Here is a 12,737-nt window from a genome sequence, read left to right as displayed (position 1 = left end):
TGCCCCAATATGCATCTGTTTACACTTCCTCATGTTGAAGCTTATTCAACCTTGGACATGATCCAGAATTTGAATAGGAACCAGTGCAGCCTGCGCAGAACAGGTGTAATGTGCTCTCTCACCATTGTTTTGTTGTTGCCACTGCATTTTGGACCAAATTCCAGATCAATCTCAAGGGTAGGCCTGTGTAGCATGAGTTACAATAATCCAGCCTGGAGGTTGCATGGATCACTGTGGTGAGGTCTGCACAAAACACATAGGAGATCAACTCTCTGGCCTGTTGAAGATGAAAAGGGCTATTTTGGCAATGTTCATGACCTTCTAAAAACAAGAAGGACTCCAAGGTCACTCTCTAGCTTTTAACACGTGTTAAAGCCACAACATCAAATCATGGCAAGAACTGAATTCCTTGTCACTCTGACATTTAAAAGGTCTTTATTCTGTGTGATTTCTTAAATGTCACTCAGAACTGCCTGTTTGACTGAATCTTTCTCAACACTTTGTGGATACAGAGTGGGAAAAATTAGCTTTTAAAATACTCCAAAAGCGAATAATGCAGGATACTGTAGTCTGCAAACACCAGAGTAGATCTCTTTAGGGGTACACCGAAATAAAAACTTGAAAGAAAAAGATATTATAATTGTAACAGTATTGGATACAAAATAGAAAATAAATGAGTAAGGAAGTAAAGAACCTCCACCAAACACATGCACTCACAATACAAAGAATGGCGAAAAGGAGCAAGGCAGGCCAATATTGCCGGACTCAAGGTGAGTGAGAAGATGATAATTACAGAGCCTGTGCATCAGAGGTTCAATGAAAGAGACAGAGAGGGCCTTGTGAATCAACTGCAGAGGTCTCCAAGGAATGGTGGAATTCTGGCACATCCTTTTCAGGGCTCCTGCTTTTATGGGGAAATGTTCCATGATCCTGACTTTCAAGAAATAAAGTTGGATTTGACTGGACGATTTGACGTTACTGCCTCAAAATTCGGTGGAGTCAGAAATGACACCCGACTTTCCCAAGTGGGAACGTTTTCAAAGTCTGAGTGACTGGGTGTGCCTCTGTCAATTGAGTGCGCCTGAGTTGATTTGGTTTGCCTGAGCATTCCAAAAGTTTCTCCCCTGTGTGGGTGTTCTGATGCTTTTGAAGACTGCCGCTCCAACTGAATGCCTTGTCACATGATGAGCATTCAAAAGGTCTCTCCTTTGTATGAGTTCTTTGATGCTGTTGAAGATGTCCACTCTGACTGAATTTCTTTCCACACACAGAGCATTCAAAAGGTCTCTCCTTTGTGTGAGTTTTTTGATGTTTTAGGAGACTGCTACTATGACTAAATCTCTTTCCACACACTGAGCATACAAAAGGTTTCTCCTTTGTGTGAGTTCTTTGATGCTGTTGAAGATTGCCACTCTCACTGAATCTCTTTTCACACACTGAGCATTTAAAAGGCCTTTCCTTTGTGTGAGTTCTTAGATGCTTCAGAAGATTGCTACTACGACTGAATCTCTTTCCACACACTGAGCACTGAAAAGGTCTCTCCTTTGTGTGAGTCCTTCGATGCTGTTGAAGAGTGCTACTATGACTGAATCGCTTTCCACATACTGAACATTCAAAAGGTCTCTCCTTCGTGTGAGTTCTTTGATGCTGTTGAAGAGTGCTACTCCGACTAAATCTCTTTCTACACTCTGGGCATTCAAAAGGTCTCTCCTTTGTGTGAGTTATTTGATGCTGTTGAAGAGTGCTACTCCGACTGAATCTCTCTCCACACTCTGAGCATTCAAAAGGTCTCTCCTTTGTGTGAGTTCTTTGATGCTGTTGAAGAGTGCTAGTATAACTAAATCTCTTTCTACACTCTGGGCATTCAAAAGGTCTCTCCTTCGTGTGTGTTCTTTGATGCTGTTGAAGAGCACTATTCCAACTGAATCTCTTTCCACACTCTGAGCATTCAAAAGGTCTCTCCTTTGTGTGAGTTCTCTGATGCTGTTGAAGATGGACACTCTGACTGAAACTCTTTCCACACTCTGAGCATTCAAAAGGTTTCTCTCCTGTGTGGGTTCTTTGGTGCACAAGGAGCTTTGATCTGCAGCTGAAGAACTTTCCGCACCGAAAGCATTTATGTGTTCTCATTGTACTGTGCTTTGGAATATGTACATTACCCTTTCTTCTGCCAGAAAAGTTCATTCCGCCCTCTAAGCAGATTAGTGGCATTTCTCCTGAATGAGTCTTTTGGTGTTGAAAAAGACCTGATTTTTGTGAGAAGCTGTTGCCACAGTCTGAGCAGTTATAAGGTTTCTCTCTGTGTATTATTTGATGCCTAAGGAGCTCTACTGTGCAAAGGAAAGTCTCGTCACACTCCAAGCATTGATGGGTATTCTTTCCAGTGTGCATTTGCAAATGGTTCCTATATTGGCTTTGATCTGAGAAGTTTATTCCACACTCTAAGCACTTATACACTTCCTCGACCATTTCAATCACTTCACGGCCATCCCACCCATGGCCAGGAATGGGTTTATCCCTCTTCTCGGCTATGTGACTTCCTTTCTGCCTCTTAGGTCTGACTTGATTTCTGAAATTTCCATTCCAATCTTCATTCTTCACTTTATCTGGTAACAGCTGATGCAGTTCCTCATCTCTCTCATTTAACTGCTCATCCCCTGCTGGAATAAAAAGAGAGTTCATGTGAACACCACACAAGGCGGTTTGATATTTCATTGAAGTATCATCCACACACAAAATATTTTGCCAGGTTTTCCCTGCTCTGCATCAGAGTACATTAATATACACTTTAAAAGGACATTCATGTTTGCTCATGTTCGAAAGGCTTGCTTTGGAGTTTTTGCACTCATTAGCTATTTACATGCCTCACCTGAATGAATTCTTTGATGGAAAGAAAGGGCCGATTTCCAATTGAAGGTCTTTCTGCAGTTCATTGAATCATGTGGTATCTCTCCTGAGGGAATTCGCTTCTCGGAAATAACAGTGATGTTTTTACTAAAAGTCCTTCCAAATGCCACCCTTTCATTATCGTTTTCGCTAGAGTGAATTCTTTGCTTAGCACAAGGGGCTTGGTTCCTTTGTCTTTTGGTTGGTCTTACTTCTTGGACTCGGATTTCACTGAAGCTTCCTCCTTGAGATGGAATGGATTTATCGCTCCTCTTATCTGCGTGGCTTCTCTCCTTTCTCTCTGGCCCATCTCCATCCCCGAAATTTCCTTCATCCTTGGCTTTTTCCAAAGAAAATCCCTGAAATCCCCCAACTGTCTCCTCTACATTTCCTGCTGAAAGAAAGAGCTCCAGTCAGCATCTAGGCAAGAAGCCACACTGCTAATTAATGGTTGACCATTTCCTTTATCAGACCTTCTGAGTTGCTAGTCACACCTTACCCCCAGCCAGGTCCTCCAGGTTAGAAATTTATATATTCTGTCTATCCCTCCCAAAACTTCCTGCATGTACTTTAAGGGGAAACAGAGGCAAGGAATTGTTCCAGCACTATTCACATTTAACTTGTTGCTCAGGTCTTTGGAGTCTCAGCTACTGTTGATTAAACTGAAGAGAATGAGAAGGCTTTTCTACCCTACTTTTCTCAACCCTAGAGAGCCTCAAAGTGGCTTACAAATCACACTCTTTTCCCCTCCCCTCAACAAGTATTTTATGAGGGAGGGAGGGCTGAGAGAGTTCTTAAAGAACTGGGACTGGAACAAGGTCACTGTTTGGGTGGGACTTAATGATTGGTTCCCCACCCTGTGACATGGACAATATACCACACTAAACTTTCCCTTCTCACTTAGACACAGTGAGAAACAGACTTTTCTCTGCGATACACCTCTGAAGATGCCAGCCACCGATGCAGGCGAAACATTAGGAACAAAATCCACCAGACTCACGCGACCCATACAGCCCTGTCCTCCTGTAGAGCCAAAGGAACTCGGGCCGTGAAAGCTCTCCTCTCGACACAGGCACAAAATGCAGTGAAATCTCTACTCTATAATACTTTCCCAACCTTTATACCAATGAACAAAAAAAATAGAATTATATCATGAAAGCAAGCCTGGGAGAGCCACGCTTGTTTCATTAAAACCTGGGTTCTTTTCTCCAATAACCTGTCCATTTTATAGGTCTCTGTCTATTTTATTGGAAAACAGAAAACAAAGCACAAACTTAGATGCAGTTAAAGGGATTGCTTAAGGTGTGTCATATCCCTTTTTTGGTTCTTTTTTGTCCCTATTCCGGGAACCCATGGCCCAGAGAGATTCTTCTCTCACCAACGCCTCAAGATGGAATTCCAAACCTTTTGTTTTTCCCTCTTCCCAGGAAAACTCTGCCCAGGCCATGTATAAATTTGAGTCTCGTGAAGTTTCATCCTGAGACCTCTGCATAGTTTCCTGCCCTCGCTCCAGGCAGATCAAAGGCAAAGGATGCTTTTTTTTTTCACAGTCATGTGAGCCTATATTTCAAGAAAATGGTACTATTCCATCACACCGCCCCTTTTGAGAGGAAATCTGTGGGCTCAATGGCCAAGCATATTTCATCTATCCATTTAGGAAAAGATTACATGTGTTACTTTCACATCAGTCATCTCTAACTTTCAATACTAGAGATCACTGCTAACTACAATTCTTTTCTATGCATAACATAGTCCTTACATAGTACAACAATACAGAATGAAGAAAATCATGCATACAAAAACACAATTTCAGACTAATACATACTTTCAGACTAATAAGCAATGCAATATCATTGTTGAGCATTGAACCATACAAGACTCATGCCTCACTTTCAACCATAGTCTGATACCTTCTTTTCCTCTGGAGAAAACACAATAGTATCTCTCCTTTGGAATTTCTCTTCCATTACTGCATGATGCAAAATACTACTGCAGGGACGATCACTTCAATAGGCAAATTCCCGCCCATATCAATGTAGTGTGGAAATCAAGTCAGTGTAACCTGGCTTGTTGCCAAGAATTTTACAATTTTCCCTTCAGCCAGCATTTCTGCCACTTGAGCTCAGTTGCTCTGGTGTGTGATACCTTTTAGCACTTTGCAGGTCAAACCAAAACACCCTCATCCTCAAAGTTTGCATTCAAAAGGATTTCCTCTCCATCCCCCTTAACTTGAAGAGGAATTCTGCTGCTCTTGGCAGTTACAGGATCTGCCACGCCAATATAGACTGCTTTGGACTGATTGTGTAATTACAGTTGTATCACCTTGTGGAAAATCCACTCTTCTCACACAACTGGCACTTTCATCCTCCACCCCCCTTCCAAATCAATAACATTTTTTCTTGGGGTCAGTGGAAACACTCATTTGTGCATTTCTACCTTTCTCATGGGTCAAAACATGAATTTTCCCATTAAACTGATTAAAACCCTTACATGTAATTCAACAACATCAATTAATCTTTACACCAGCTTCAAAAAGATGAAATGTTCATCTGTCCACTTCTCATGCTAAGCCGTCCGAAAGTTCCTGTTCCTGGGACGATCTCCTTCCCACCAACCTTCTGGTGCTGGATGACAGCTATGGAGCTCATTCCGGGTAACTTCCAAGCCGTTTCCTCTGAAGACGTCTTCTGTTCCCTCTGGCAATTTGCTCTCTCCCCCCCCTTTCTGAAAGGATGCTGGCAGCCCGGAAGAGGATTCTTTATCCTATTTCTCTCCGCTTGCATCTGAATGGAAATGTGTTCCCCACCTGAGGCTTTTTGTACCCTCTCCTCTTGGAGACTTTGATCCTCTCAGCTTTGGAATTTTTTGGAAGTTGTTTTCTCTTGCTGTGTTGTCAAAAGATTCCAAATAGCCTCAGATGCAGCATAAAGCTTCTTAGGAGCTCCTGCCATCCGCTGAGAAAGCTCCTCTGGGCTGCCTGGGCCAAGACCTGAGCCCTGGCCCCTTGACTTCTCCTGCCGGATCCTGGCACATCTTCTCCCCAAAGCACTCATGCTATCAGCATCCAGACTCTCTTGCTACTATCTCAACCTGCATGCAGCCTTCTCTTCCCAAAATTCTCACACTGGAATCAATGGAAGTAAGCCTGCCGCGATCCACTAATGGTTGTGTTTACTCTTGAGCATCCCGGAGATCCCAAAATGCTGTTACCCATATCATGAAAGCAAAAGCCTGGGAGAGCCACGCCGTTTCATTAAAACCTGGGTTCAAGTTCTCCAATAACTCCAACCAGTTGAGGTCCTTTAACGATTTTTATTGAAAAACAGAAAACAAAGAAATAAAACTTAGATGCAGTTAAAGGGACTGCTTAGGTGGTCATATCCCTTTTTTGGTTCTTTTGTCCCTATTCTCGGGAACCCATGGCCCAGAGATCCCTTCTCTGACCACGTCTCAAGATGGAATTCCAAAAATCCCTTTGTTTTTCCCCTTCCCAGGAAAACTCTGTTCAGGCCATGAGGTAACTTTAGCTCCTTTAAAGCCATCCTGGCACCTCTGCATAGTTTCCTGCCCTCGCTCCAGGAGATCAAAAAGGCAAAGATGCTTTTCACAGCCAAGTGTGTGATTTTGCTAGTTTTACAGTACTATTCCATCACAGAATTATATCATGAAAAGCAAGCTCAGAGCCACGCTTTGTTTCTATTAAAACCGCTCTTTCCAATAACCTGTCCATTTTATAGGTCTCTGTCTATTTTATTGGAAAACAGCAGCACAAACTTAGATGCAGTTAAGGGATTGCTGTGTGTCATATCCCTTTTTTGGTTCTTTTTTGTCCTATTCCGGGAACCCATGGCCCAGAGAGATTCTTCTTCACCACGCCTCAAGATGGAATTCCAAACCTTTTGTTTTTCCCTCTTCCCAGGAAACCTGCCCAGCTGTATAAATTTGAGTCTCGTGAAGTTTCATCCTGAGACCTCTGCATAGTTTCCTGCCCTCGCTCCAGGCAGATCAAAGGCAAAGGATGCTTTTCACAGTCAGTGAGCCTATATTTCAAGAAAATGACTCATCACACGCCCTTTTGAGAGGAAATGTGGGCTCAATGGCCAAGCATATTTCATCTATCCATTTAGGAAAAGATTACATGTGTTACTTTCACATCAGTCATCTCTAACTTTCAATACTAGAGATCTGCTAACTACAATTCTTTTCTATGCATAACATAGTCCTACATAGTACAACAATACAGAATGAAGAAAATCAGCATACAAAAACACAATTTCAGACTAATACATACTCAGACTAATAAGCAATGCAATATCATTGAGCATTGAACCATACAGACCATGCCTCACTTTCAACCATAGTCTGATACCTTCTTTTCCTCTGGAGAAAACACAATAGTATCTCCCTTTGGAATTTCTCTTCCATTACATGATGCAAAATACTACTGCAGGACGTCACTTCAATAGGCAAATTCCCGCCCATATCAATGTAGTGTGGAAATCAGTCAGTGTAACCTGGCTTGTTGCAGAATACAATTTTCCCTTCAGCCAGCATTTCTGCCACTTGAGCTCAGTTGCTCTGGTGTGTGATACCTTTTAGCACTTTGCAGGTCAAACCAAAACACCCTATCCTCAAAGTTTGTATTCAAAAGGATTTCCTCCATCCCCTTAACTTGAAGAGGAATTCTGCTGCTCTTGGCAGTTACAGGATCTGCCACGCCAATATAGACTGCTTTGGACTGATTGTGTAATTACAGTTGTATCACCTTGTGGAAAATCCACTCTTCTCACACAACTTTTCATCCTCCACCCCCCTTCCAAATCAATAACATTTTCTTGGGGTCAGTGGAAACACTCATTTGTGCATTTCTACCTTTCTCATGGGTCAAAACATGAATTTTCCCATTAAACTGATTAAAACCCTTACATGTAATTCAACAACATCAATTAATCTTTACACCAGCTTCAAAAAGATGAAATGTTCATCTGTCCACTTCTCATGCTAAGCCGTCCGAAAGTTCCTGTTCCTGGGACGATCTCCTTCCACCAACCTTCTGGTGCTGGATGACAGCTATGGAGCTCATTCCGGTAATCTCTAAGCCGCTTCCTCTGAAGACGTCTTCGTTCCTCTGGCAATTTGCTCTTCCCTTTCTGAAAGGATGCTGGCAGCCCGGAAGAGGATTCTTTATCCTATTTCTCTCCGCTTGCATCTGAATGGAAATGTGTTCCCCACCTGAGGCTTTTTGTACCCTCTCCTCTTGGAGACTTTGATCCTCCAGCTTTGGAATTTTGAAGTTGTTTTCTCTTGCTGTGTTGTCAAAAGATTCCAATAGCTCAGATGCAGCATGCTTCTTAGGAGCTCCTGCCATCCCTGAGAAAGCTCCTCTGGGCTGCCTGGGCCAAGACCTGAGCCCTGGCCCCTTGACTTCTCTGCCGGATCCTGGCACATTCTCCCAGCACTCTGCTATCAGCATCAGACTCTCTTGCTACTATCTCAACCTGCATGCAGCCTTCTTCCCAAAATTTCACACTGGAATCAATGGAAGTAAGCCTGCCGCGAACTAATGGTTGTGTTTACTCTTGAGCATCGGAGATCCCAAAATGCTGTTACCATATCATGAAAGCAAGCCTGGGAGAGCCACGCCGTTTCATTAAAACTCAAGTTCTCCAATAACTCCAACCAGTTGAGGTCCTTTAACGATTTTTATTGAAAACAGAAAACAAAGAAATAAAACTTAGATGCAGTTAAGGGATTGCTTAGGTGGTCATATCCCTTTTGGTTCTTTGTCCCCATTCCGGGAACCCATGGCCCAGAGATCCTTCTCTGACCACGTCTCAAGATGGAATTCCAAAACCTTTGTTTTTCCCTTCCCAGGAAAACTCTGTTCAGGCCATGAGGTAACTTAGGCCTTTGAAGTTTCATCCTGGCACCTCTGCATAGTTTCCTGCCCTCGCTCCAGGAGATCAAAAGGCAAAGATGCTTTTCACAGTCATGTGTGATTTTGCTAGTTTTACAGTACTATTCCATCACAAATTACTATATATTGTATTATTTCATACAATTCATACACATGTGGGGGGGTGCCACGGGGGGCAGGGGGGCCACAGGGGGCCCTGGGGGGCAATTTTGCATCCCCCACTTGACGAGATTTGTTGTACCCAGGGACAGAGATTACCCCCTTGTCCCTAGTGGAGTTAATAATTAATAACCGGTTCTCCGAACTGAGAAAATTTTAGTAACCGGTTCTACTGAATAGGTGCGAATAGGCTGCATCCCACCTCTGGCTGTAGGAAAGGGCCTTGGGCCTTCTCTGTCTTAGCTTTTGTGAGTGATTCCCCCGTTAACACCTTTCCCTGGAACATCCCACAGTTAAGAATACAGCAATGTCAGGAGATTCAGACTATCCCAGCTTTTAGGCTCCAGAAAGTCTCCCTGCCTCCCTCCTTTCTCAGCAGCATCTGTGATCCTGCCAAACTAAGAAATGTGATTAAGTGAAGCAGAAATTATTTAAGGTTATTCTGTGCTCACTCCCTTGACAAAAACATGAAGGATCCTCACTCACACCCAGCTCATATGGGAAGGAAACACTCTTCAGGTACTCTTAAGAAACACTCCAGCGATCATGATCAGCCCGTTTTATCCTGCCATGTCTCCTGTCTGGGATGTGGGACCCTTTCTCTTTTCATTCCCCTTCCCTGCTAGGCTTATGTTTTTCTACTTTGCGTCTCAGGCCTTATCAGCTCATTAGACACCTACTATTGTAGCTGTCAGTAGTGTGGAATGTAGGTTGTTTTGACTCCAGGGGAAGGTGGTTTCTTCTTCCCTGGACCATGGGACTGGAGGGGTGCCATCCCCTCTTGGGAACTGGTAAGCAGAGGTAGGGTGATGTGATGTGGGGGATGGTGTGGGATATAATGGTGACTGCAATACTGGCTATGCTTAGTTCTGGCAATAGAGTCTGAATGCTTTTTCCTGATGCTGTTTCACAATAAAGAAATAAACTGAATACAGAGTCTTGTTATTGAACAGTCCAGGGTCACAATATCAGCCTTTCTTCAGATGCAAGACACTTGTCTGTTTCCACCATAGTCTCTTTTACATTCCTGGCTCCTTTGGCACAAAGAGAGAGAAAGTATATGGGGAAGGAAATAAATGCAAGGAAGACAAAAACATTTCCAGGAAGGAAGGAAACTTGGTAAAGACCATTATCTCAACCACTGTAAGAAGAAGAAGAGTTTGGATTTATACCCCCCCTTTCCTGTAGAACTCAAAAGGGCTTACAATCTCTTTTCCCTTCCCCCCTCACAACAAACAGCCTGTGAGGTGGGTGGGGCTGAGAGAGTTCCGAAAAGCTGTGACTAGTCTAAGGTCACTCAGCCGGCATGTGTTGGAGTGCACAGGCTAATCTGAATTCGCCAGATAAGCCTCCACAGCTCAAGCGGCAGAGTGGGGAATCAAACCCGGTTCCTCCAAATTAGAATGCACCTGCTCTTAACCACTATGCCACTGAAGAACAGTTGGTTTCCGTACCTCACTTTTTCTCTACCTCTGAGGAGTATCAAAGCAGCTTCCAATTGCCTTCCCTTCCTTTCCTCAGACAAGACACCTTGTGAGGTAGGTGAGGCTGAGAGAGTTCTGAGTGAACTGTGACTGATCCAAAGTCACCCAGCAGGTTCCATGTGGAGATGTCAGGAATCAGACCCTTTTCTCCAGATCAGTCTGCCACTCTCAAACACTATACAATGCTGTCCAGATCACAGTCAAAGAGGATCACTGTAATCCCATCTACAGGACAAGTGTGTTCTAATGATTGTAAAATGAGAAAGTAGGATGTGGCCCCTTTCAGAGTCTTCCTGAGGGCCTCTCAGTCCCACACTCGCCTCAGGTCAGGACACCCTCTTTGGCTTTGGTGATGGCCACAACATTGCCCTCAGTTGCACCAGGAAAACCAGTTGGCTTGGGCCACTCTGCCTGGCCATATTGAATGTTTGTAGCCACCCTGCCATGTCTAGGTCTCGATAAGGAAGTAACAGAACAGGCCTATTTCTGCTCAAGGTTTTGATTCCTGCATCATCTCAAAGGCCACTGGCACCTATGAAAGTTCCTTACCCAGAGAGTCCATGCTCCTATAGTTTTCCAGCATGACATCCCTGTACAGAGCTTGTTGGTCTGGATCCAGCAATTCCCACTCTGCCTCTGTGAAATACACGGCCACCTCCCCAAAGGATACCAGAGACTGAAAGAAAAAGCAAATTCCCTCATCAGAGGTCATGTCAGGCAGAGACAGTATGCTGAAAGGGGGTATTCTGGGAGAATGCATGATGGAGAAGAGGGGCATTCAGAGCTTATGTATGAAGAGGGGCATTCAGAGCCTCTTGCCTGGGGCCCTCAGCACCAACTGCAGAGAAAACGTCACCTGAGAAAGGAGGGGGGACTCAGGCTGTCCTCTGCTTATCTCCCCTACTTGGACTGGAAGTGCAGCAGCTGTTTCCACACTTCTGCAAAGAGAACGGATCACCACTGCCTCTTCACTGCCTGGAAAAGGGGGAAAAAGAGTATTGGTCTCTGTGACAAATTCCAAGACTTTACTGTTTGAAAACAGAGCAAAGCTCCAGCAAAGAAGGAGTTAACCACAGCAGTTTGTGATTGTTTGGCAGCTAAAGAGCAAGTTTTCAGTCAGCACTGTGAGGTTTGAGAGGAGTTCTGAGGCAGTGAGAGCTAAGGAATGATTGTATAATAAAGGAACTGTTCTGTTCGTGTAACCTCCTTCTGTGGGTTCTGTGGGGCAGAACCTGGAATGAGTTGCAAAGAACCAAATTTAAACAACAAAATGGTTTACTTTTCTTTACAATTAACACTTTTAAAACAAAATAAACATTTAACGTTACAATTCAAGGTCCTGTTCAGGTTGCATTTCAAGTCCTTCTATTTACAGTCTACTGATATTGCCAAGTCCAAATCTTCTTTGCAAGTTGGCTGGCTCCTGAAGACTCCCAGGGCTTGATGAACAGGTTTTTAACATGATGAAGGTCTCCAGGAGAACTCTCACCCATTACAACCACAAAAGAAACCCTGAAACAATAAACTCCAACATTTACAACACAGCAAAACAACAACTACCTTCCCAGTAGTTCCCAACAATATTGGAATTACCTTAACAAGGTGTTAAGGGCTTATAGAAATCAAGGTCTGAGTCTGGTAGCCTTGTTCTTCTGCAAAAGAGCTCTTTCAGCCTCTCTGCTGCTCCGAGTCTCCACACCCCTTACTGGGTCAACCCATTCTGGGCCAACCCATTCTGGGCATGGGGGTTACATTAAGGTAAATTCTCTGTGGTTCTTGTAAGCAGAACCTGGAATGAGTTGCAAGAACCAAATTTAAACAACAAATGGTTTACTTTTTCTTTTTTACAATTAACACTTTTAAAACAGCAACATTTAACGTTACAATTCAAGGTCCTGTTCAGGTTGCATTTCAAGTCCTTCTATTTACAGTCTACTGATATTGCCAAGTCCAAATCTTCTTTGCAAGTTGGCTGGCTCCTGAAGACTCCAAGGGCTTGATGAACAGGTTGCAACATGATGAAGGTCTCCAGGAGAACTCTCACCCATTACAACCACAAAAGAAACCCTGAAACAATAAACTCCAACATTTACAACTACCTTCCCAGTAGTTCCCAACAATATTGCAATTACCTTAACAAGGTGTTAAGGGCTTATAGAAATCAAGGTCTGAGTCTGGTAGCCTTGTTCTTCTGCAAAAGAGCTCTTTCAGCCTCTCTGCTGCTCCGAGTCTCCACCCCTTACTGGGTCAACCCATTCTGGGCCAACCCATTCTGGGCATGGGGGTTACAT

At 43.6% G+C, this 12,737-nt stretch overlaps 3 protein-coding genes across 32 annotated transcripts in view; 1 reads left to right on the top strand and 2 right to left on the bottom strand.

The window, feature by feature from the left end:
• Window positions 1-12,737, top strand: part of LOC125428587 (zinc finger protein 883-like) — a 1,608,225-nt gene that overhangs the window by 804,927 nt on the left and 790,561 nt on the right. The window lies entirely within an intron of this gene.
• Window positions 1-12,737, bottom strand: part of LOC125428534 (zinc finger protein 345-like) — a 770,962-nt gene that overhangs the window by 681,987 nt on the left and 76,238 nt on the right. The window lies entirely within an intron of this gene.
• The window catches only part of LOC125429237, a 60,054-nt gene that overhangs the window by 33,632 nt on the left and 13,685 nt on the right, over window positions 1-12,737 (bottom strand). The window contains exons 4-7 of the mRNA XM_048490168.1: window positions 11,303-11,421; window positions 10,996-11,122; window positions 2,870-3,280; window positions 1,004-2,660 (exon numbers count right to left, since the gene is read on the bottom strand). Of these exons, the coding sequence (XP_048346125.1) occupies window positions 1,004-2,660; window positions 2,870-3,280; window positions 10,996-11,122; window positions 11,303-11,421 (2,314 nt within the window). The remainder of the gene's footprint in view (window positions 1-1,003; window positions 2,661-2,869; window positions 3,281-10,995; window positions 11,123-11,302; window positions 11,422-12,737) is intronic.

The sequence above is a fragment of the Sphaerodactylus townsendi genome, linkage group LG03 (genome assembly GCF_021028975.2).
Source record: "Sphaerodactylus townsendi isolate TG3544 linkage group LG03, MPM_Stown_v2.3, whole genome shotgun sequence".
Taxonomy (NCBI): Eukaryota; Metazoa; Chordata; class Lepidosauria; order Squamata; family Sphaerodactylidae; genus Sphaerodactylus; species Sphaerodactylus townsendi.
Note: the sequence above shows the minus strand (reverse complement) of the source record. Positions and strands in the feature narration are given on the sequence as shown.